The sequence below is a fragment of the Diabrotica undecimpunctata genome, chromosome 1, assembly GCF_040954645.1.
Source record: "Diabrotica undecimpunctata isolate CICGRU chromosome 1, icDiaUnde3, whole genome shotgun sequence".
Taxonomy (NCBI): Eukaryota; Metazoa; Arthropoda; class Insecta; order Coleoptera; family Chrysomelidae; genus Diabrotica; species Diabrotica undecimpunctata.
This window is the reverse complement of record NC_092803.1, coordinates 28,595,045-28,620,904: the sequence shown is the minus strand read 5'-3', so window position 1 is coordinate 28,620,904 and position 25,860 is coordinate 28,595,045. Positions and strand designations below refer to the sequence as shown.

Sequence of the window (25,860 nt, the reverse complement as noted above, 5' to 3'; positions counted from 1 at the left end):
TTATTTGTGTTGGTAGGTTAGAATGAATGTTTAGGTTTATGTTTTCAGAAAAAAAAAAGAATTTTTTTGTTTCTCATTTTTTTGTTACAGGATAATGTTTAGTCTAGTTACAAAATAACTCAGTTTTTGAGGCTGTTTCTTAATTCAACTTTTTATGCGTGATAAGTATTTCAAATATTTGTTAAATTTATGTTATAACAAAATGAACGTCTTTAAGTTATTGAAGTCATTTTTTTTAATATAAACAAATATCAGTGTCTAATTTTGCAAAAAAATTGGGGTCAGTGTGACCCCAACTCATCATACACGTAACAAAAAATGGACCTCACCAGTTCTGGGTTAAGTTATTTTTAGCACCCTCTACCACTGTTTTTAAGTAAAATATTAATATTTTTTGCTATAAAATCTACAGGTAAAATAAAATCGATTACTTATTAATAAACCTTTTTTGATAAATAAATTTTTTGATTGGGACCTTTTACTATAAACATTTTTAAATGTTTGAAACAGAAATATATTTGGGAAACTTTAACGTCCACAAAATCAGATTTATATAAACATTTTAACATTATTTTGGGTTTATACGCCAAATCCACACAAACGAAAAGCATGCAAAATAGCTTGTTTGCTGTTGAAGGTGTATATCTAGTTGGTGTGACAATCCAGATAAGGGAAGGTGCAGATGTTATCGCTAAAGCTTTATAGCATTTTTTCCTCAGAAATATGATCTTTGTAGGATATACCAATACTGCAGGAATTTATTGTGTAAATTTTATATTGTTGTGGAAATATTAAAATGCAGATTTTGAATATCCAAGTTTTTTTTACTATAAATATTGTTCATTTCAAATATTACATACATACATGTCTGTATAATGAATAATTCGCTGAGAATGTTTATTTCCCACCTCTACGAATTGTTTAATTCTTATAAATTCCATAATCATAACCCATAATCCTGTGTTTAAAAAGTCACACGACATATTGTTCTCTTTGGGTTACTCGCCTTTATGTGGACTCGCTATAACCATATTCACTGCGTCGTTATATAATGACGTAAGCGTTTAAAGCTGCCAATAAATATATAGTCAGTTTTCCATAGACATAGCCTTTTGTGGCAGATGTATTAAGACATCGTCGCCCTAGTGTTTTTTAGAGGTCAGAATACTCTATATTTCCTAGAAGCAGTCCATAATTGCGAAAAAATCTGATATTAGTGTCGAAACGGCCCACACAGTTGTTTCTCCCATAAAAAGTGACAAGTCTTGTAAAAATCTACTGATTGCAGTCAGATAATGCAGCAATGTGAAGTGTGAAAAAACTAGACATAATGTTTACAACGAAACGATTTTCAACCATTAGGCGTTCTGTCTTTTTTCTGATATCCAAAGCAGCTGTTTAAAAACAATGTAAATTCCATCAATGCATTAAAAACTGGCATATTCAATTTCACCAAGTTTTCTTACATAGAATATTACAGCGTATATTTGGAAACATGATTAAATGAATTTAATTGACCGCTTTTCAACATTTAATATGACGGTATAGGTTTTTGTAAGTTTTAGAATGAATATGGAATAAATTTATAACTATTTCATTGAGTTTTATTGTATAGTTCATTGTGGGGGGATTTTTTGAATAATCTGTACAATGTAATATTGTCTAAATACAGTACAGTCCTAGTCTCTCCTGTGTAATTTTTCCATTCTATCGGGAAGATATTTTGTCGTTCGCCATAAATTCAGAGAAATATATTTTGCAAATCTATTTACTAACGAATTTGGCTATTAGTTTGTGCTGTTATTTATATTTCCATCAAGAGATGATATTTCATTTGAAATAAACAATATTGTGTGTCGTTGCTGGGGTCCGTAAGTTCATTGGATAGTTTCTATTACGAATTTTATTTCAAAAACCCCATTAAAAACACAACTGCACCTACCATTACATTTATATATTGAAAGTTACAAGTCCATTTATTCAAAAAACAAACTCAGCGAATGTTTCAATTCACTATCAAAAGAAACAAGAAATTCATGTTACATATTACAAATACCATATAATATAGTACCGGGTATAATATTCTAATAAACTATTCTTCGTGAGCTGGTTATTTCAAGATAAAAAACAAACTTATAAATGATTAAGTTTATAGTACACACAAGCCAATATCGAGCGAGTATGTAAAGCAAAATAAAGGAAAACTATTAATAGTAAAAAATAGCAGGTTGTGTCTGGAAAATGTTAGTAACATATAACTCACCGATTGTAACGTAACCGGTGGGAGAAATTCTAATAGTGCCAAGTGAACAAATGGTAAATGAAGGTGCAAATTTAGGGATGGGCTTATTACCGGACACAATATTAGAGTTTTAAAAAAGATGCATTTGTCTAATTTTAAAACGTCATAGTAAACTGCTCTATCTAAAGATGAAGCTATAATAAACACACATTTAATTGAATCCAAAATTTAAAGATCAAGTCTTTTTAGGTTCCAATTTGTAGAACATTCTCAGTTGCCTTAAACGTTTAATGTATTGATTTTATTTCTGGCTGAGTTCTAACCTAATATAATTCTAATTTTGTTTGAAGAATGATTTGATATAAACTATAAAGGTTTGGAGCAACCGAATTTAAATTAAACAATGTATTGATTTTCCAGTACGGTGTCAAATCCTTCAGATAATCCAGATCTTCAGTCAGGTGATTTGAATGTTGTGCTAGTAATGTATCTAACTTCTCGGTTTTCTGGCACAATAACTCCTCCCCGGTAGTGATCAATGAATGAGCGCCACTGTCTATCTCTTAGTTATACTGCTCATTATCAGCCTACTCAATTAACTCATGATTTTATACTTTTGCATTTGAAATATTACTCACTTTAAGGGAAAGAGGAAGAAAAAAGAGGACCGGTGGACGATGCACGTCCTAGTTGAAAATTTTAGAGCAGTGTATTGGCAAAAAAACAATAGAACTCTTCAGAACTCCTGCAGACAGAGTAAAATGGACCATGATGATCACCGATGCCCTTAAAGGAAGAAGCACACACGAAGAAGACTCACTTTAAAAGTGTACAAACCCGCTGAGCAATAAAAGTAAAACTTAAGGATCGAAAAAGAAAAGAATGGATTAGAGACGTAACTAAAGTGATAGATATTACAGAAAATGTGGTAAAACTTAACGAAAACCTGTGTCATATCATTCGACAAAATTATGAGAGATGGAATATGCGGATAATAATAATTTTGGGGAGCCATGGAATAAGAAACAAGGAAGCGAAGGCGCCAAATGAGATGGAACGACGATCTCTGAAACATGCTGGAACAAAGTGGATGACAATAGTACTAGATCGAAACCAGAGCGAGGTATTGTACAAAAATGGATGCAATAAGGCACGATAGCTAAACGAATTCTGTGTCAAATTTCATTTTCTTTAGCATTTCAGGCGGACTGATACAATCTTACAGTTTGTTTCTACAACAGCTCAATAGAGCATATTTATTGACGTAACAGCAAATAGGGTAATACTTTTAACCAAAAAAATACATCTTGACAAATTTAAGATCAAGTCAAATATTGAGCGTGAATGTAAATCATCATTTGGATCTCTCTATATATGTATTCATTTAAGTTTTGCGTCGTTTGTTTCTCCGTTCGTGGTCTTTTATCATATCATACTTTTATCTAAAGGTGTGTGGGTATAGACTTGGAAAATACTGCAATGACGCAAAAAGCTTACATATTCAGAGTCTTCGTTGTATTTGTTGCGTTGTACCATCGATATCGAGAACATCCTCGATCCATTCGAAGAAGTTCGGCCAAATAAATACTAATATTAATGAGTCATGTGACTACGATCATTGTCACTACAAATCGCTCTAAAACTATTTACATATTGGTGCACCCCAACCCTTTATCAAAGTTGCTCTCGCTATTATAGTTTAAGAGTAAATGTGTCTTTTATTTTTCTCGGAACTGAAAGCAAGAAGTTCCAGTTTAATAATTTTCCCCCACATAATTTTTAAATCTGAATCCGAATTCGTTATCAGTTTTTCTGTAGCTGTTGTAATTTTGGCTGAACTAAATACGGGACAAACATTATTTTTTAAATATAAATATACCCTACAGACCTTAGTACCATGAATAAGCATCTACGGTATGTGCATGTTTTCAGATGGTAGAACTTTTGAAAAACATCAGGAAATTTATAATGTCAAAAGTTAAAAGTAAAAATATTCTAAACTAAAGGTATATTTTTCTTTCTGCTACTAACATCTCAAAGACAAAATCTGCTGTATTATTGGCAAAGAGAGGCAACTGTACCAAATGATAACCACCGGTGATTCTAACAAAAATTGTGATTTTTAGCTGAAAGTTGCTTACAACTCAGCAATCGTTTTTGAAATAATTGAATATGTTGCAATGCTATGGACTAATAGTGTACATTTACTACAAGACATTAATTTATTACAAAATAAACATGGTCGTCGAGGTGTGTTAAATAAAAGTTCTCAATTGGAGGATCAATTTAGGTCTATTAGTCAGTGAATGATGTACTGAATAAGAATGAAACTTATAGACAAGCACATGAAGCCTACAATGTTCCTGTCGCTGTTACAGCTGGCAGAAAAATCCCCTGAACATCATGACTGCCAGATGCCGCTCTGTCTTGCTATAGATATACAAGCAAATATAGCCAACTGTCTTGCAGCACGAGCTAGAATGGGTTCACCTAGCGAATAAAAGCAGGTTCGCTAATTATAAGCAAATACGGTACACTGAAGTCATTAAAGACACCTTTTAAGAGCAACATTCCCGCCACGACTGGTACTTGAGCTTGTCTGCGACATTTTTATAATAAACTTAAAGAACCAGTTATGAAAAATTCGTTAAATGACCGAACTAAAGCTAATTTTATATTTAATACATACGAAAGTGGAAGAAATAGTGAACTTTGTCGAGTAAAAGTGATTGGCAAAAAGGAAAATACATGATCTACACTACAGTGTAAGGAGACTCGGGTAAAACTTTATTTGCTTGCTTAGTGGCAGATGGTTTGTATCTCCCTTTATTTATTCTGTTCAAAAGCAGTGTTGTGCAAGCCCATTGGGTATTGTAGAACGCCTAACCAGAAGCGTTGTATGGTGAGTCTAAAAACAGATGAATGGAAGAATCACACTTTTATTATTGGTTCATGAATTTATTTATTCGTCATGTAAAAGCTCTTAAGACTCAAATACGACAGACAGCGATACTACTATTAACAAGTAAATGGAATTAATTACTAGTGAAGTAAGGTAAAGCTGAAATTGGATAATCATAAGGTTGTTAAAAAAACGACAACTTATAGACCTGTTTGAGCCAAGTTACACTAGAAGATATAGTGTAAGAAAATTTATCACGATTAAAAAATATTAGAGTTTTTCCGGTGATGCTATTAAGTTCTTTCGAAGACCATTTCGATCGCTCAAAACTAAAAAGATATAAGAAAAATATTTGTGTTTGCTTCTAAAAAATTGCAATGTACACAATGCAGTTCTCTGAACCAACGCAATTTAGGTCATATAGGATCAAAATAACCATAATATGACCTTCACAAATCAGATGATACCAACTTATTATCGGACAGCGTTCTTCCTGTTATCGGAACCAAGCACTTCTACAGATCTTCTTGCCGAGATGGTTCCCAAAAGTGGTACCTCGTTTGAAACAATTCACTTATAACGAGGTTTTAACAACACCAGAAATTATAAAAAGACACTGAGCAAAGAAAGATAAATAAAGAAAATAAAACCAAGATAATAACATCCCAGACATATGAGAATGACACTAAATAGGATCAAGAAGATACTGAAATTTAGTGATACTGTACGAGAACCTCCGAAAATGTGTTATAATGAAAATGACTCAGACGATGATTCTCTACCACTCTCGTTACAACTTGAAAAAATACGCCTTTATTTTAGCAACATTTAAAATCCTAAAGTTTACAAGATAAAGATAAATATTGATATATATACATCGTCACGATGCTGTGATGACGATGCTAAATCAGTTGATGGCCAGTATGACTGCGTTTCACGCTAAGCAGGATGACATGAACGCCAGGTTGCTTAAGTTAGAACGATCATTTCCACTCATCACAGGATCTGAGGCTACTACTACAACTAGGCCTTTAATTGCGAGACGTCCATTACAAAAGCGACCTTAAACAACAACTGAAGATATAACAATATCAAATCGTTTATGATTTATGAACCCCTGAACATCATGACTGTCGAACGCCGCTCTGTTTTGCTATAGATATACAAGCAAATATAGCCAACTGTCTTGCAGCACGAGCTAGAATGGGTTCACCTAGCGAATAAAAGCAGGTTCGCTAATTATAAGCAAATACGGTACACTGAAGTCATTAAAGACACCTTTTAATAGCAACATTCCCGCCACGACTGGTACTTGAGCTTGTCTGCGACATTTTTATAATAAACTTAAAGAACCAGTTATGAAAAATTCGTTAAATGACCGAACTAAAGCTAATTTTATATTTAATACATACGAAAGTGGAAGAAATAGTGAACTTTGTCGAGTAAAAGTGATTGGCGAAAAGGAAAATACATGATCTACACTACAGTGTAAGGAGACTCGGGTAAAACTTTATTTGCTTGCTTAGTGGCAGATGGTTTGTATCTCCCTTTATTTATTCTGTTCAAAAGCAGTGTTGTGCAAGCCCATTGGGTATTGTAGAACGCCTAACCAGAAGCGTTGTATGGTGAGTCTAAAAACAGATAATGGAAGAATCACACTTTTATTATTGGTTCATGAATTTATTTATTCGTCATGTAAAAGCTCTTAAGACTCAAATACGACAGACAGCGATACTACTATTAACAACTAAATGGAATTAATTACTAGTGAAGTAAGGTAAAGCTGAAATTGGATAATCATAAGGTTGTTAAAAAAACGACAACTTATAGACCTGTTTGAGCCAAGTTTCACTAGAAGATATAGTGTAAGAAAATTTATCACGATTAAAAAATATTAGAGTTTTTCCGGTGATGCTATTAAGTTCTTTCGAAGATCATTTCGATCGCTCAAAACTAAAAAGATATAAGAAAAATATTTGTGTTTGCTTCTAAAAAATTGCAATGTACACAATGCAGTTCTCTGAACCAACGCAATTTAGGTCATACAGGATCAAAATAACCATAATATGACCTTCACAAATTAGATGATACCAACTTATTATCGGACAGCATTCCTGTTATCGGAACCAAGCACTTCTACAGATCTTCTTGCCGAGATGGTTCCCAAAAGTGGTACCTCGTTTGAAACAATTCACTTATAACGGTTTTAACAACACCAGAAATTATAAAAAGGTACTGAGCAAAGAAAGATAAATAAAGAAAATAAAATCAAGATAATAACATCCCAGACATATGAGAATGACACTAAATAGGATCAAGAAGATACTGAAATTTAGTGATACTGTAAGAGAACCTCCGAAAATGTGTTATAATGAAAATGACTCAGACGATGATTCTCTACCACTCTCGTTAAATATTGCAAACAATACGCCTTTATTTTAGCAAGACTTAAAATCCTTAAATTTATCCCATTGAAAAAATTTTCATTTTCTAAAAAACTAGCTAATAATTGCAATCATTGAATTGGCAAGTAAATATTAATTGAATAAAAATGTCTTTTTTAGGTTCGTGGCCTAAGTGTTTTTTTTTTCGATTACCTGTGAACCGCTGACTGGCAAAATTGGAGAACACATCTAGATTGATCGCTTTTATTTGACACATACCTTAATCTTATGTGACGCCTGTTTATTTTACTATATGTGCAATATAATAACACTATATAACAAATTTATATAGAAATTTCCAATTCCATTCAAAATGTAACATTCTTAATTTCAATCAACAAGGAAAATTTAATTTCCTATAGTAATCTGTACACCATATATCACAAAAATGTTTCTTAAAAAGCACTTAAAAGGTAAAATTATTTAAAGCAACTCTTTCGGATTAAATGAAAGTTTTCAGAAAAAAATATTCCATCTTCAGTACTGCTACCTAAAATAAGTATGACCACATTATTTAAGACCAACTTGAAAAGTTCAATTTTGACCAAGCTTGCAAATGTAAATAAATGGATACCCTTTACATGTTATTTAATTCTTATTAGATTACGTGGTTGCTAATAATTTTATAGCATGTAGACCCCAACCTAGTAACTATTAAACCACGTTGACTTTAACATTAGTCAAACGTTTTCACTTCTTTCTTAATTAAAGTGGTTACACTTATTTTAGGTAACAGCACTGAAGATAAAATATTTAATCCGAAAACGTGCTGTGATTTATCCCGAAAAGGTTCTTTTAGATAAAAGTTCCTTTTATAAAGGATTTTTTTAATAACAATTCTTAATTTCGGTTACCATTTAAGATTGTTCGTTATTTATCTTTATCAATTTTTAAATAATACAAAAAACAAACGAATTACTTTCCTCATATCAGTACTAATAGTTTTTAGTACAGCTGCCTCGCCTGACTGTAAAAGCCACTGAAAATAATAATGGATAGGCCAAAAGTAATACATATATACAATATATCGACAATCTGCCACCAGATTAAAAAAAAAATAATATCAACAAAGAACAAAAGTTGATGCCTGCGTTAAAGGACGACAGGGGTAAAGCAATCATGAATTTATTCAGACATTTATACGAATATAAGCATACGTTTTTAATATGCTAAAGAGCACAAAATTTAAATTTTTGTTTAACTCTATCAATCACCTTGTCTATTACAATAAACAACTCTCAAATTATCAAAAAAGCTACCCTGTACTGTGCTATCCGTCAAATATTAGCAAGAATTGTTCTACTGCTAGGAACTTACTTCCCATTCCTGGAACAAATGTTTCAAATGTTCTTTTTATTGGTTTCACAGAAAACTGCAAATGGCAAATGTACCCTTTTTATATTCGTCAAATATTAGTAACAATTGCCAAACTAGTCGGTAATTAACTGGAACATATGTTTTTTTAATGTACACATCACAAAAAAATGTGAATGTGCTTCTTTTTCAAGACGCAGTACTTTTACAGTACAGAAAACGTCAACAATTTTGAGGATAACTGTGATTTTTTCTCTTGTTCTATGTATGTACATCAATAACAATTATCATCAAATACAGAGTACTTTTTAATGGAAGTTCCTTGTTCTGTGATATTTTTCAACTAAAAGTAACAGTTATCATACTAGTCGGTACTTGCTTTAGATACTGGGTAGTACTTAACATTTGTCCTCGAACAAATATTTAAAATGTTCTTTTAAATTGAGAAATCACAAACAAAAGTAAATGGCAAACGCAACGATCTCAAAGGAAATTCTATTAAACACATTTTTTTCATTCTAGAAAACGTTGACTGTGATTCGTGATACTTGTTATTTGTCAATAACAATTATCATAATACAGAGTACTTTTTTATTGGAACATTCTATATTGTTCAATACATTTTGTCATTCGATAAAAGATGGCGCTATGAGATACGTCCTTTAATTTTTCTTGAAGGTAGTACTTTTTGGTAAACAAGTAAATGAGAAATTTCATGTACATCGGTCAACACATTCGTATATATACAAGATGTTCAAAGTTAAGGGGTCATAGCATTTTTTGTAATTTAAAAGATTCAGCATCAAATTCACGAACGAATATAGACAGTGTATAAGGACTCTTCACCTTCAATTAGAATAGTATTGTTCAATTGATCAGCAACATGTGAAGCGTTTTAGAAGGGATAAAAATAATTTTATGCAACGTTTCATCATAACGGATGAGACCTAGATGTCACCATGATCCTGAATCAAAACAAGATGAGTGTTGTGAATTCGGTACTTCGGCTATAAAGAGAGCGAGAGTCCAGAAATGTTAGCATACATTTTTTGGAACGCAAAAGAAATTTTGCTCGTTATTACCTACAAACTAGCAAAATTATTATTATACATAGTAACCTTTTGGACCAGTTGGATGTAAAAATTCGTGAGGACAGACCTGGTTTACAGAAGAAAAAATATTTTTTTACAATCAACGCGAAAGTCACTAAATGTTATGTCGGATTTTTGCACCATACAATATGATTTATATACCTGTGAGTTGATGTTCCCACCTGATGCGTCATCTGAATTCTCACTTCACGTATTGAATAAGATAATGTATTTCAGAACATAAAACGCGTTTTTTTTCATCAAATGGCAAAATTTATTAAACACTCTAATATGTTTCAGTATTTTCTATTTTATGATCGAAAATGAATGAGATTCGGTTACTTTGTGAAGAACAATAACGAGTTGGTGATTGAAAGAGTCAAATAGTCCACATCTTTAAAGGTGCCGAAGACTCATGTTTGACATGAGAAGCCGACGGGAGTTTCATTTGGAGTTGAAAAAAATTGTCATCGGCCGGGTCAGTCTATAATGTCACTTGAAAATTGTTTTCTGGCTTTACACATCTCTTCGTGTCAAATGTCATCTATTTTCGTTTATTTCATTTATTGGTAATCGAGCACAGAGCAGTCAATTCTCACGAACCATCACGTTTAGTATGAAAATAAAATCTATAGAATGGAAACTTTCTTATATTATATTTTTATATTGAAGGTGTTGAGTAACAAAAATTAAGATTATCAATAGTCCTCATGAGGAATCTAAGGGAACGATGTAACATGTAAAAGAAAACGATCACATTAGTAACATGATATTACCATTATGTAATATTTTTGTATAGTTATAGTAAAATAAACACAGTGGTCACTCAAGGTATATGTCTAATGAAACTTCTTAGTAAGTGGATAAATTTCAGTATATCCTCAAATTTTACATGTGGGTAGTTGAGAAATGATCGAAAACAACTACTAAAGTCAGGATAATGCATATGCATCGCATTCATTTAATATTTACTAGTCAATTCCTAATAAGGAGATATTTCCAGAAATAATCTTACAAACTTTCTAAAATAGACACATTTAATATGTGGGCTATTATCAAAAATTGAAAGAAGATATCTGGGCCATATTGTAAATGACATTGAATTACTATTTTAAGAATGTTTCTTAAAACAATTCCCTTATTATGGAATTCGAAAGTCAATAGTAAAGAAATACATATTACATTGTAATTAATATACAATATTAATTACAACTATTAGTGACCAAGTGGTTTTTCGATTATCTCTGGCAACCAGCCACAAGCAAAATTGGAACATCAGCTCAAAATGATTCACTACTTGAGGACTTGCATTTGACATATGATTAGCCTTTTACTATCAATATGTGTATTTTAGTATAAATATAATATAATTGTTAATTAATTAATTCACGATTAGCATTTCTTTCGGCATTCTATTTGTTCATAAGAGAAAACATAAAAATATCACTAGTACAGTAGTACTATTATAGTAGTAGTGTTCACTTTTGTACACTACTACTATAATAATTGCATAAAATGAGTTCAAACGCTGTCCTAGTTCGTCATAGGGTCACTACAGTGTCCACGGCATTTCAATTCACGACCGTTTGCATATCACATCAACATTATGTAATTTGAAATATTCTCAATCACAAAAAAACTTTGATATTTTTATTATCAAAGTATTAGGAAAGTAGATTGACTATATTATTATATCAACATTTTATCTCGGTAACAGATACAAGTTTTATGACCGTTTCGTGTACCAATTTTGCTTCATTTTTGTCCTTAGGTAATACCAAACTAGACTACTTGTTTAAGAAGCAAAGTAAAAGAAGCATAGCGATTGTGTTAAACGTCAAATATTTTTTGTTACATCAAGACCTTCAATATGTTTTAGAAAACATTTAAAATATCACAATGGGTATAGGAAGTTCGAGAAATTCAATGTATATTGAATATTGTAAATTATTTACAGGTGTTTCCATTCAAATGATATCAATTTTCAAATCCTATATACAAAAACTGCTCCGAACAACTAACAAAACGAAAATTACAACTATACAAAAGCAACGTGATGCGTAAAGCCGAGTCAGCATCCGATACAAAAAACAGATTTAATGGAAGTCGACCGAATAGGCCATGTGACATTCAATGAAAATCACTTTCGTTCCCTGTCGTTCCCCACGCTCTCGCCATCAACTCTGTGCGATCTGTCGCGGTTCATACCGCCCCCGCGGGGCGGTCGACCGTTAGCGGTATGGCTTCCGCTACCGGTACCGCCCCGTCCTCTGGTATTGCCGATATGTTTGCGCTTATCCACATTATTAACATAATCTGAAATTGAATTACTACCAGAATTGTATCTATCTCCGCCACCTCTGCCACCGCCTCTTCCTCGGCCGCCTCGGCCTCGCATGGAACCGCCTCTGCCAGATCGACTGTTGCCGTCCATGTCTGAATTGTAACCTCGGTCGTTTCGGCGACTCATAGAGAGGCTCTGCATTGAACCTAAGCTTGAACCAGTGATACTGCGCAGTTGCTGATCGATTTCTAATTTTTCTTGTCTAAGCTGCTCTACTTCCTAAAAAAAAACATGTTTAAACATACTCACCTAACAGCGTATATTTAGGTAATTTAATTATGTAGTAGTATATTATCTATTATACACTACACTACATTTCTACATCGTAAGTTACACATTAGTAGGAGAACTACAGAGCATGTAACTAATAACATAAAACATTGTTTTTTAATATAATGTATCTTAGAGTTTTTCTTTTTTTAACTGTTTTTCAACACAATGTCCAGGACAATTTTTCAAAATTTGGTTACTGGTTTACAGATAAACATATAAATATTTTTTTCATACAACAATTTGTTGGGGGGACAAAAATTGAAATCTCACGTTAGTAAAGGACACTCATAATAGTTGTTTACGAAGGAAATAGGGGCAGATTTACTTAAGATGCACCAAAACTTCTTAAAAATTCAGAAAATCGTTAATCATGCATATTAAGGCTGTTTTAGCAGTTCAAGTACACTGCGATTTGAAATGGGCGTATCACTTACTTTTCTACACTGCTTACGCGAGACCATCTTTACTCAGTGCCGCCGGCCGACGGGTAGTTTAATGACAACAAATACATTATTCTCCATTCAAATTAGTTTTAACACGAAATAACTGACCGTACGTTCATGAGATTTGACGTCACGAAGGCGATAACGATGAAACTAAGCCTAATGATGAGTAACACGTTTCACTATTAGATTTCAGTATTTCTTAGCAATTTTCTTTAAAATTGGAACACGCTTTTCTCGACTATTACTGGACACAGAAAGGTGAAACAAAAATCAACGATTACAGAAAAAAAAACTCTTTCGAGTGATGGGCGTAAATAGTTTGGTTATAATAGAACGTTAAACAGTATATTCCAATTTTTCAACAGAAGTTTCAAAAAAATAAAAAAAGTAAAACCATCAGTTTAAAGGCAACATAATTTTGAATAACGTGTCCAAATTTCGAGACATTTTGTCAGTAAATAACAGAGAAAACACTGTCCCTAGGTTTTGGTGCACCGATAAAACAGCCTTAATAAGAATGATTGGTACAATTGCAGTGGATGATTGCTGAAAACAAATTATTATTCATTGTCGTAGCTGACCTGGCTGACCTAGCTGACCTGGAGAACTTCGTTCTACCTTAGATTATGTGTCAAAAGTTCAATAAGCTCCTCTTCCGAGTCTATGAAGTAACAGAAATCTGTGAGTACTGTGATGAATCCAGTCGACTTCTCAATAGCGACTTTACCATTTCCAATGTCATAACGACTGCTTCGGAAAAACACAATTGCACTTTGATCTTACTGCATAAACACTCACATGTTAATTGTCAATTGGAGCGTTCTATTTTAATTTATTTTATCTTACTATCTTATTTTATAATATTTTGTCATATTTCCAACTCTTTGGAAGAATTATCTAATTTGGTGCAGCTGTTCTGAAGTTATGAACATTTCAGCGATTCATGTTTATTAATATAGATTTCTGTTTACGCAACAAATAATACATGTTTCGAGAAAATGTAATATCAAAGGGGAAACAGATTGTCAAACTTACCTTTAGGTGTGCTAAATGATACTGCAGAAGTACTTTCGCATTCGATATACTTTCTACAGTTCCAACGAAAACAAAAGGTACCTGCCCTTCCTCACGTGGAATGGTCGGTTGTGGCTCATTGTCACCTTCAATTTTAACCCGCACCTAAAACATTATTATATAATAATTCACTATACTTATGGTAGTATGTATGTATATGAATACCATAGATTTTAAAAGATCAATAATCAGCAAGACCCTTTTTGGTAACTCCACTGTAAAAGTAAGTAAAAACTAGGTAGTAGAAATAAATGACAGGCTTACACACAATGTATTTAGTTAGTAAGCGACGACCTGTTCCGACCACTACAGTTTTCTGGTCATCATCAGGTAACCGGTAAAGTACGATCTTTAGAATGCTGAAAAAATTACATATTGTAATTCTACCAATTTAAACAAACCTTACATCAGGTATGGTACAAAATGTGCCAATATCACTTATGTTAGTTAAAAAATGGAGGGGGGAGATTTTTTAATTTATTTAATGAATGTAAAAGTAAAATTAATATAAAATAATATAAGCTATACTTACATTCAGGGTACAGGGCTATTGTTAAATTGTTTATTTTTATAGACCTTGTACCAGAAAGCAATTACTGCTTATATTATTTTATACTAATTTCACCTTTACATTCATAAATACATTAATCTCCCCCTCCCCCCCTCTATCCCATACTTTAACTAACATAAGTAATATTGGCTAAGGTTTGTTCAAATTGATAGAAAAAAGTTTTTCTGTCATTTGAGTGCAGATTTGATGCCATAGCTAAGTGACATGTTCCAGCGTCCGTTGTTTGTATATCCAATGCATCCAGTCTTTTTCTTTAATTTGGTGTGTGGAATCGAGAACCTGTAAACATCTAATACTATGAGTTTCAACTTTGCCTAGGTGTGTGACAAGACTATTATCAAATGCATAGACTAAGCAAGATTCAGAACATTATTTTCTATCGTTAATCGAACCGTTTTTATTTTTTTAATAATAATTAACATTTCTAAGTAATATGTGTATAGGTTTTAAGTATGTCAATAGCAACAAAGTGCAAACTTTATAAAACAATAATACGCCCAGTGCTCACATACGGATCGGAAACATGGGCAATGACGACCCGAGATGAAGAGTTACTGCGAGTCTTTGAAAGAAAAGTATTGAGGACCATATATGGCGGAGTAAACGAACAGGGTCTGTGGAGAAGGCGATATAACTTTGAACTCTATAAACTTTTTGGTGATGGAGATATTGTGAAGACCATCAAAATAAACCGCCTAAGGTGGGTGGGCCACGTTATGCGGATGGATGAGAGTCATCCCACTAAAATAACTATGCTAAACAGGCCGGTCGGAAGAAGAAGAAGGGGGCGACCTAAACTCAGATATCTGGACGATGTACAGGAAGGTCTGAGGGAGATTGGAGTGAGGGGCTGGAGAAGACAGACACTCGATAGGGAAGGATGGAAGAATGTTTTGAAGCAGGCCAAGGCTCACGAAGGCCTGTAGCGCCAACTGATGATGATGTGTATAGGTTTTAATGTACAAAAAACTATTTTTTTGTAATGTACTTTCACAAATTTTAAATTTGAGTGGTAATGATTGAAAAAAAAAATCAAAGATTTCACGTAGAAAATTTATACAGTTAATTGAAAGTTCTAAAAGCTATATGAGGGGTAACTGATGATAAAGACGTTAGTAGACACTAGACGTTGAGTACCTTATCGGTGGACATACTATATGAATATGTTGAAGATACATATTTAGGAACAGATAATTTTATAGAATTAGACTGTCAACAAGGTTGGTATTTTAAATTTGTTTATATCTATATACTTAGGCATATATAGTTGAGGTAACAACTTCTTTCTGATTTAAGATTAATTCTTTTTTCTTTTGTTCTAGGATTTTTTTGTTAATTTTAATTGAAAACAAAGTGGCATCCAACTTTTATTCAGCTTTCTTTTTTTAACAGGTTAAATTTTTCTTTCTGGTTCCTTCCTCCTGGAAACTGTAGCATCTAAATTTCTTATCCACCACCAATCTCTCCACAAGAATTGAGTGCTTTTTGCATGTAGTACCTTCATGTACCTTAGTGCTGGCATTTCATATATGCACGAAATATATGATTTAATACTTATAAATTTGGATATAAAAAAGCTCACCGGGCAATGAAGCACGCGTTTGTTCAAGTTCGACCAAAAACTGAGCGTGTCTTAATTTCGATAAGTTTTCGATGATACATATGTGATTGCTAATGAAACATTGGTCCATTTTTGCACCCGATCGACCGGAAAGATTACAACGACTATTTTTTGGGAGGCGAAAGACCTGCAGAAAGGTCCAACAATAACTAAACTATGCAGCTCTAATGAACAGTTTCGATGTTGCTTTGAGGAAAACACCATCGTTTGTCAATAAAAACCAAGTCTTCCATCAAGAAAATGCTGTCGCTTATAAGGCCACCGTTGCACAAGCAAACTTACATTAACTGATGTTGGTCAGTACTTCCTGTTATCAAACTTTAAAAATTGCTCGAATGATGCCTTTGTGCAATGAACTGAAACTTCACACTATTTTGTGGAAGTAAATTACTTTTCAAAAGCGATAAAACAATTGACAAACGTGTTAACAAGAGCCAAAAAGAAAAATGAATGAAAAAATAAATAAAAAAAAGTAGTGCATTTTCTTAGCAGACTAAATGCACCATGTACCACTGGTGGATCCATGAAAATCATTAATGAAAAATTGCCTAATGAGAAATAATTTTACCAATAAAAAATGGGGCTTTTATACTAATAAATTAAGTTATGAAATGAAAATAGCTATGCTCTATATACAGCCACTAATGGCTTCATAAAGATTTGTACTGATAACAATAAATTAATAGGCTTAGCTATTTTTGCTTCATCTTTAAAAATTAGGTTAAGATCCCTTCAAACTGACAAATAAAATCAATCCAAATAAAGGTGAAGCTGATTCTGATACCATATTTCTTTTCTATCATTTTCTGCATATTGGTATGTTTTTAACACAAATGTGTTTTTTCAAAGATATTAGGCATTACTAGAAATGAAAAATTTGGCACTTTTAATTATGCAAATCCTCTACCGATATTGCTAATACAACAGATTCTTAAAACTTCAACTTGAAGTTTTTGGTATTGGAGGATGGTAGACAAAATACCAAATCCCACAAGAGAAGAAATTGAAGAAATAATAAGAGATATGAAAAAAACAAAAAAGCCCCAGGGAGAGCGGTATTGTGGCAGAAAACTTAAAATATGGAGAAGAGTCTTTACAAAACCAACTTCGTGAATTAATAGTAAAAGTGTGGGACGCTGAACAAATGCCCAAAGACTGGAAAAAGTCCATTATAATGCCGATACACAAAAAGGGAAATGGAACTGAATGTGTAAATACGAACAGCGGAATATCCTTGTTAGAAGTAATATACAAAGAGCTCGCCATAATAATAAAAAAACGACTAAAAATATGTGTGGAGCAGAAAATCAAGGAGAATTTCGCAAGGAAACATCACTAATTGATCAAATTTTTGATCCGTTGCTGATCAAATTTTCAAACACTAGACAGAAACAAATTAATAGAAACCCGGAAAAAATTCGAAGTCCCAGGAAAAATAGTGAGATTGGTTAAAATTAGAAAAACCATTTGTGCTGTGAAATGCAATGATACAGTCTTAGAAGAATGCGAGTTCGCCAAGGAGACACATTGTCTACCTTGCTATTCAACATAGTTTTAGAAAAAACTGTAAAGGTTAGTGGGATAAATAGGTCTCTTTTCTACAAAGAGCACCAATGCTTAGCATACGCCGATGATGTGGTTCCCATTGCAAGAAATGGAAAAGAACTGGTAAGTTTAACAAAAAGACTGAGGTGGACCCTATTGACCCCAGACAAGTAAGAATAAGAGCAACAGATGTGCTGAAGCCACGAACAACATAATTAAGGCCAAAAATATATCTCGTAATACAAAAATAAGAGTAAACAAAACTATAATTAAACCCACAATGCCATACGCTGCCGAGACATGGACTATGAACAAAACCATAAAACAGATTGGAAGCATGGGAAAGAATTCGCACTTTGCAGAATGTATGTTGGAAACGTAGTAGAGGGATAATGGTGAATCCTAGAACAAGTGAACAATAGTAGTGAAAAAACGTAGACTAGAATGGCTCAGACATCTATAAAGAATACACGGTAATAGACAAGTCAAGAATATTGGTTGGAAAGTACCCGAGTGCAAGAAAAAAGAGGAAGCCCAAGAAAGAAATGGAGGTATGTAGTGATGGAAGATATCAGAGAGATGGGAATCAGAGATTGGAATCTGATAACTAAGAACAGAAAATCATTCATCCAGCAATGGGTCGAAAAGGCATGTTAACGATATACATACATACACATAAATCAACGGCATATAATAGTAATCTTGTTATACCGAAAACTAATTACATTGGAAACGATCCATCAATGCTACTAGTTAATATTTAGACTTTGATGTTTGGTAAGGATCCATAACTGAGGCGAGGGCAGATTCACCTTAACTTGCATTGATTTTGACTAATTTCGATTCGTTAAGTGAAAAGAGATCCTCACTATTCTAAATTTTAATAAAAAAATTCAATACTATATTTACCACCCCGCTTTTGTCGACAATTTCTTGGATGATCCTGCCATTCTTGCCTATAACTTTGCCAACCAACGCCCTGGGAACTTGGAGAGATTCTTCGCTATATTCTAACATGGATCGCGCCTTTTTCACAGCCTCATCAGTCTCACCATAAATTTTAAACGTGCAAGAATTCTCCTCTAATTCGATATTGGTAATTCCATCTACTTTTCTAGCTTGTTGAATGTTAGCACCGTGCGCTCCGATTGCCAAACCCATTAAATCTTCCCTAACGATGAACTCATCTGAATACCTGAAGCAAATCATCATGTTAGTTATGTCATATTTGTGGTAGTATTTGAAATAGAAACATATTTGCCAAACAGTTACATGACCTGCCATAACCGAAGAAATTTACTGACTATAAAACCTAAATATATTTGCTAATAGTTTTGTCAAATATGTGTGTGTGTTTGAGCATTATATTGGCTTTGGAGTCAATGTCCATTCGCCATAAATAACCCTTACCTATATAATTATTTTGTATTTTTTATGTCGAATTCTGCTCTAATTTTACAAATATATTATAATTGTTTTTTTTTTTATTATACAGGGTGTTTCAAAAAAAGGCAACACCATCTCTAGGATAGATAAAAAACTGGAAAATATTGGGGTTTGCTTAGTAAAAAATGTTAAAGTTAGTAAAAAAAACGCCACCCGTTTCCAAGATAAAGGGTGTTGAAAAAAAGGTTACAATTTTTTATGATTTTGCCGAAACTACTGGCAACATTGTAATGAAATTTTATACGAATATGTTTTGGAAGCTGATACATCCCATGAATTTGTTTTTACATCTAACTCTCATAGAGGACGCTAGTTACAAGGTTCGTACCAAGTATTATTCAACATAACTTTTTTTAAGGATAGAATCATTAATCAAAATTCCAAGTGAACTTAAACATCAAACAATTTTACACCAAAAAGGTACTCTTATATTTTTGAAACCTTCTTATTTGTGAAATTAGGTATTGTTAATTAAAATGTACTCAAATGTTGAATACACCGACATGTTATTAGCCGTAGGCGAATGTTTAGAAAACTCTAATGAAGTTTTTCCGCGTTATGCAGAAAAGTTTCCTAGAAGAAACTTACCAAGTAAAAAAACATTTAGAGCCATTGAACGACGTCCAGAAACTGGGAATGTGAGACCAAATAAAATAAACTCTGGTAGATCATATTCTACCTGGAAATTTAAATGGTGATATGTACCTTGATTTTTTAAACAATCATTTATTCGAGATATTAAAAGTTATCGCATCGCTAAACGAGCGAAGATCTTTATTCTGATTCACGATGGAGCTCCACCGCACTTTGATAGAAGGTGTCGTAATTGGTTGAATAACCATTTTTCGAATCGATGGATTGGTAGAGGTACAGAAGCTCCGATTCATTGGCCTCCTCAACCGTTTAGAAGATTATTAGATTCTTTAGAAAAGAGGATATAATTTTGTATTCGTGAAAACGGAGGATATTTTGAACACTTACTCTAATTGAATTTTATTTTATGTTCTTAGTCTTTAATTTTCTTATGATTTTTTTTTTATTAACAACTTTATCATTACTTTATAACGATAGAAATGGTAGAAGAATTCTGCTACTTAGGATCACTGGTAGACTACAAAAAGAACACATCCAACGAAATAAAAAAAAAAGAATATGTGTGGCTAACCGCTGTTATTTTGACCTGGGCCCTCAACTAAGAGCGAGAAGTATGTCAATAGCAACAAAGTGCAAACTTTATAAAACAATAATACGCCCAGTGCTCACATAAGGATCGGAAACATGGGCAATGGCGACCCGAGATGAAGAGTTACTGCGAGTCTTTGAAAGAAAAGTATTGAGGACCATATATGGCAGAGTAAACCAACAGGGTCTGTGGAGAAGGCGATATAACTTTGAACTCTATAGACTTTTTGGTGATGCAGATATTGTGAAGACCATCAAAATAAACCGCCTAAGGTGGGTGGGCCACGTTATGCGGATGGATGAGAGTGATCCCACTAAAATAACTATGCTAAACAGGCCGGTCGGAAGAAGAAGAAGGGGGCGACCTAAACTCAGATATCTGGACGATGTACAGGAAGATCTGAGGGAGATTGTAGTGAGGGCCTGGAGAAGACAGACACTGGATAGGGAAGGATGGAAGAATGTTTTGAAGCAGACCAAGGCTCACGAAGGGCTGTAGCGCCAACTGATGATGATGATCATTACTTTATACCAGCACCCAGTTATTACTTCATAACTTTCAAATCAAAATATTCCGAAAACAGTACACAGTATCTAGTTTTATCAAGAGTACCTTTTTGGTGTAAAATTGTATGATGTTTAAAAAGTTCACTTGGAATTTCGATTAATAATTCTACCCATAAAAAAATTATGTTGAATAGTACTTAGTACGAACCTTGTAGGCGAGTATAAAACAAGCAGCATTCGAAGCCCTTGGAGAGAAAGAACATCTAACAAATAAACAGCACTATTATGAAATAAATGAGCCAACAAAAAGAATAATTGAAGAAAAAAAGCAACTATACAGAAAATGGCTTACTACAAACGATGAAGTTTATAAAGAATATAGAGAAGTGAAAAAACAAATAACACAGCAAAAGAATGAAGAATGGGAAAGAATCTGCTTAAATATTGAAACATATATAGGAGGTACAAGAACTTCGGAGTCATGGAAAGTACTGAGAGGATTGAAACAAAACTCAAAAGAAAAAATTAAATTGGGAAATATACAGGACAAAGAATGGAAGGACTACTACAAGGAACTATTAACAGAACAAAGAACATACTTCATTGGAAAAGAAAACAGGCGAAGACGAATCAGATTCCCACAACAAGAAATAGAAATAACAGATAGGGAAATGAGAACGGCCATAAAAGCAATCAAAAATAAGAAAGCACCGGGACCTGGAGGCATCTCACCTGAGCTTATAAAATACGGATCAAAAAAATTACACCGGATGATACAATGGATATTTCAGAAAGCCATAAATGGAGAACAGCTCCCAAAGGAATGGACGGAGGCATATATGACATATATTTAAGAAAGGAGATAGAAAACGATGCGAAAACTACAAAGGAATAAGCGTAATATCATCAATAGGAAGATTATATGGGAAGATACTGCGAGAAAAGATAGAGCAAGTGATAAAAGTCAAAATCGGTGAGGATCAGGCAGGCTTCACGGCAGGAAGATCATGCATTTACCACATATACACACTGGAACAACTGTTGGAAAAGAAAAAAAGCAAAAAATAGAGATATACACTTGGCATTTGTGGACCTGAGAAAGGCGTATGACTCTGTATCAAGGTCAGAACTATGGGAGGCAATGTATAAATTGAAATACAGACGGAACTCAGAAGCTACAAAAGCTCTGTATAAAGAAAATAAAGTGTCCATCTAAATGGGAACAAGAATCATAGGAGATTTCACCACAACAAAAGGGTTCCTGCAGGGTTGTTCCACATCTCCAACCCTATTCAAAATATACTTAAGAGAAAGCCTTGACTACATGGAAAAGAAAATGCGAGGGCATGGGAGTACCGGTACGGAACGAATACCTATATACGTTAAGCTTTGCAGACGATCAAGTAGTGATTGCACAAGACCAAGACGACCTCAGCTACATGATGAAGAAACTACAAGAAGAATATACCAAGGCTGGCCTAGATATTAACCTCGCAAAAACAGAGTACCTATCTACAAGTGAAGAAGACAGAAGATCTACAGATTGATGACAACGTAACAAAGGAAAGGATAAATTCAAATACCTGGGTTTTATAATCACAAAAAAGGCAACAACAGAGGAAGAAATTACACAAAGATTAGGACAAACAAGAACAACAATCCGACAACTTAACTCAGTATGGTGGGATAGACACCTGAATATGAAGACAAAAACGCAGATTTATAAAACATTAGTGCGAAGTATTATGACATATGGGGCTGAAAATTGGATCATAAACAAGAAAAACAGTAGTAAGATAGTAGCAACAGAGATGGAATGCCTGCGAAAATGCTGCAGAGTAAAAAGAATGGATAGGAGAAGTAATGACGAAATAAAGCAAAGAACATCAATAGAAACAGACATACTAACATATATGTAACAAAAAAGACTAAAGTGGTATGGACATGTAAGAATAACTAGCGACAGCAGATGGATAAAGAGAATAATCGAATGGAGTCACATAGGAAGGAGGAAAAGAGGACGACCCCGAAAATCCTGGAGGAACGAAGTAGACGACGCCATGAGTAATAGAGGCCTAAACGATGGAGAATGGAACAGAGAGAGATGGAAACGGTTGAGCGAGGAAAGGCAGTGAATACTGTAGAATCCGTAAATATATATACGAACATTGTAACTAGCGCCCTCTATGAGAGTCAGATATAAAAACAAATTCATGGGATGTATCAACTTCCAAAACATATTCGTATAAAATTTCATTAGAATGTTGCCAGTAGTTTCGGCAAAATCGTAAAAAAGTGTAACATTTTTTTTCCTCAACGTCCTTTATATTTAAACGGATGGTGCTACAAAAATGTTTTACTAAGCATGCCCCAATTATTTTTCATTTTTTTCTATCCTAGAGACAGTGTTAACTTTTTTTGAAACACCCTGCGTATTCATCCTATTTTTGACTGTTTTCTTTTGTAGTGTTGTTTTATTTTTTTTTTTTCTTTTTTTTTAGTTTTGGAATTTTTATTTATTTTTCTTTTAATTTTATATCATATATACAATATAATTTGAGATATTAGACAGGGATACAATTTGACGTTCAGGGGTCGATTAGACATCATCATCAGCAACTGTTCCATGCATCGTCGGATGTAAGCCTCCCTTAGGTGTATCCATTCTTTTCTGTTTGTTGTTTTTTGCATCTATTCGTGACCAGTCCTTCGCTTGATGTCATCAGTCCATCTGGTTTGAAGTCTGCCAGTTGATTTCATTCACTGGTTGTCTTCCATTCTACCTACGTGTCCTGCTCAGTTCCATTTTAACATGACAATCTTTTGGATTACATCAGTAACTTTTGTTTGTCTTCTTATTTCTTCACTGGACTTCTTTTACATAAGAGAGCTTCTAATATTGCTGTATTAATATGTATTGGCAGTATATATTGTACATTTTTCATTTAATTTAAAAGATTTTTAAAGTTATTATGTGAATCAAATATAGCGCAACCTACTTGTTGCTCTTTTATGCATCCGTCAATATATATCGACATCTGGAATGATACTTTTTTAAATCTTCCTTAATTACATATTGCCTAACTCTGTGGTCTAATTTTGAACAGTTTTGGAGAAAAACACAGTTAATTGGATGGATGTTGTAAATATTCAAACTATATAATGGATCTATATCTGAAGAGGGTATTTTTTGTATTAAGTAGGCGGTCCGACAGTTAGCCTCACCGCCCGATGGCAAGACTATCTCAAAGAGAAATCTACTATCGTGTAATACATTCTCGTAGACGACTAATGTCCAAATTTCGGCCGAATCGGACACGTAGTTGTTTCAACCGCGTGTAAAAGCGGGCGTGTCCGCGGATTTTAGAAAAATGGATAAAGAGCAATTTCAGTGATTCGATTCTTGTTTCTGCAAAGGAAATCCCGCAGCGAAATCAAAAAGCGCTTGGGTGCTCTGTACGGGAAGTCTTCTCCTTGGATGGCAACCCTCAAAAATTGGTTTAATGAGTTTCAACGTGGTCGCACGTCGGTTTTTGATGAGCTACGCCCAGTTGCCCCGAAATCAGCTACCACGAAGGATAACGTGACAAACATCCACGATATCATATTGGCAGACTGCTGACTGAAGGTACGTGAGGTAGCTGAGACAGTAGGCGTCTCCAAAGACTGAGTATGTCATATTCTGCCTAAAACTTGGGGCATGAGAGCGCTGTCGGCGCGATGATTGTCGCGTTTGCTCACACTGGACAACAAGCTTAACCGTAAGACAACTTCGGAGAAGTGTTTGACGTCATTTAAGCGTAATCCGAAGGAGTTTCTACGTCGTTTCGTAACCACTGACGAAACATGAATTTATTGGTATACACCAGGGCCAAAGAATCAGTCGAAACCGTATCGGCCCCCGACGGACGTGCTCCGAGGAGGCGAAGACTGTCCTTTCGGCCGGAAAGGTGATGGCCACCATTTTCTGGTATTCACAAGGGGTGACTGCGTAGACTACCTGGAGAATGGCAAAACGGGCATAGAGCTCTACTGTGCCGAATTATTGGGCTGGTTCGACGCAAAATTGCAGAAAACGGCCCTATTTGGCGAAAATAGTAGGCTTTTACCATGACAACGTACTGGTCGACACCTCCGCCATCGTCTCAGCCAAATTGGTCAAATTGGGCTACGAACTGTAGCCCCATCAACCATATTCTTCAGATTTGGCCCCGTGTGACTTCTTTTTGTTTCCAAATTTAAAAAAGGCACTCGTCGGGTAGAAATTTAAGTCGTAACAGGAGGTCATCGCCGCCATGGAAACCTACTTTGGAGAACCTTAGTAAACGTATTTTTCAGACGGGTTAAAGAAGTTGGAGCACCGCTGGGTCAAGTGTATCGAGCTAAAAGTAGACTATGTTAAGAAATAAATCGCCACTTTTCCAAAATTTTCGTTTTTCTTTTGTAGGCTAAGTACTTATCGGACCGCCCTACTACATTATGTTATGTATTACGCAGTATAACGCAGTAAGAGTTTTGTCAAAAAAAAGCAACTTAAAAAGGACTGAAAGGTTAAATCTGGAACAAATTGACTTGAAAGAAATTGGAAGTCATAACAAAAGAACTGCTGCTCAGATGTAGCAACCCATAACAGAAAATAAAAATCTGATAAGGGTTACATCACAGAACATGCTAAAACAGCAAAAGAGCTTTTGAGACAGAATAAATAAACCCCACAGAATTGGAAGAACTTTGTTATATGTACACACTGAAACCAAAAAGAGCATGTGAAATAAGTTATTGAGAAAAACCAAAATCTAAAATACATACATCAAACCGAAACTAGAACAGAAGAAAATTATAACAACCAAAATCAACA

The 25,860-nt window shown here is 34.0% G+C and overlaps 1 protein-coding gene across 9 annotated transcripts in view; it reads right to left on the bottom strand.

The window, feature by feature from the left end:
- Fmr1 (synaptic functional regulator FMR1) overlaps window positions 1–25,860 on the bottom strand; it is a 60,061-nt gene that overhangs the window by 19,027 nt on the left and 15,174 nt on the right. For 7 of the 9 annotated variants that reach the window (XM_072539986.1, XM_072540020.1, XM_072540002.1 and 4 more), the window contains exons 7-9: window positions 18,768–19,062; window positions 14,092–14,235; window positions 12,328–12,556 (exon numbers count right to left, since the gene is read on the bottom strand). In XM_072539986.1, the coding sequence (XP_072396087.1) occupies window positions 12,328–12,556; window positions 14,092–14,235; window positions 18,768–19,062 (668 nt within the window). The remainder of the gene's footprint in view (window positions 1–12,327; window positions 12,557–14,091; window positions 14,236–18,767; window positions 19,063–25,860) is intronic. The other 2 variants (XM_072539994.1, XM_072540027.1) reach the window with 1 other exon arrangement.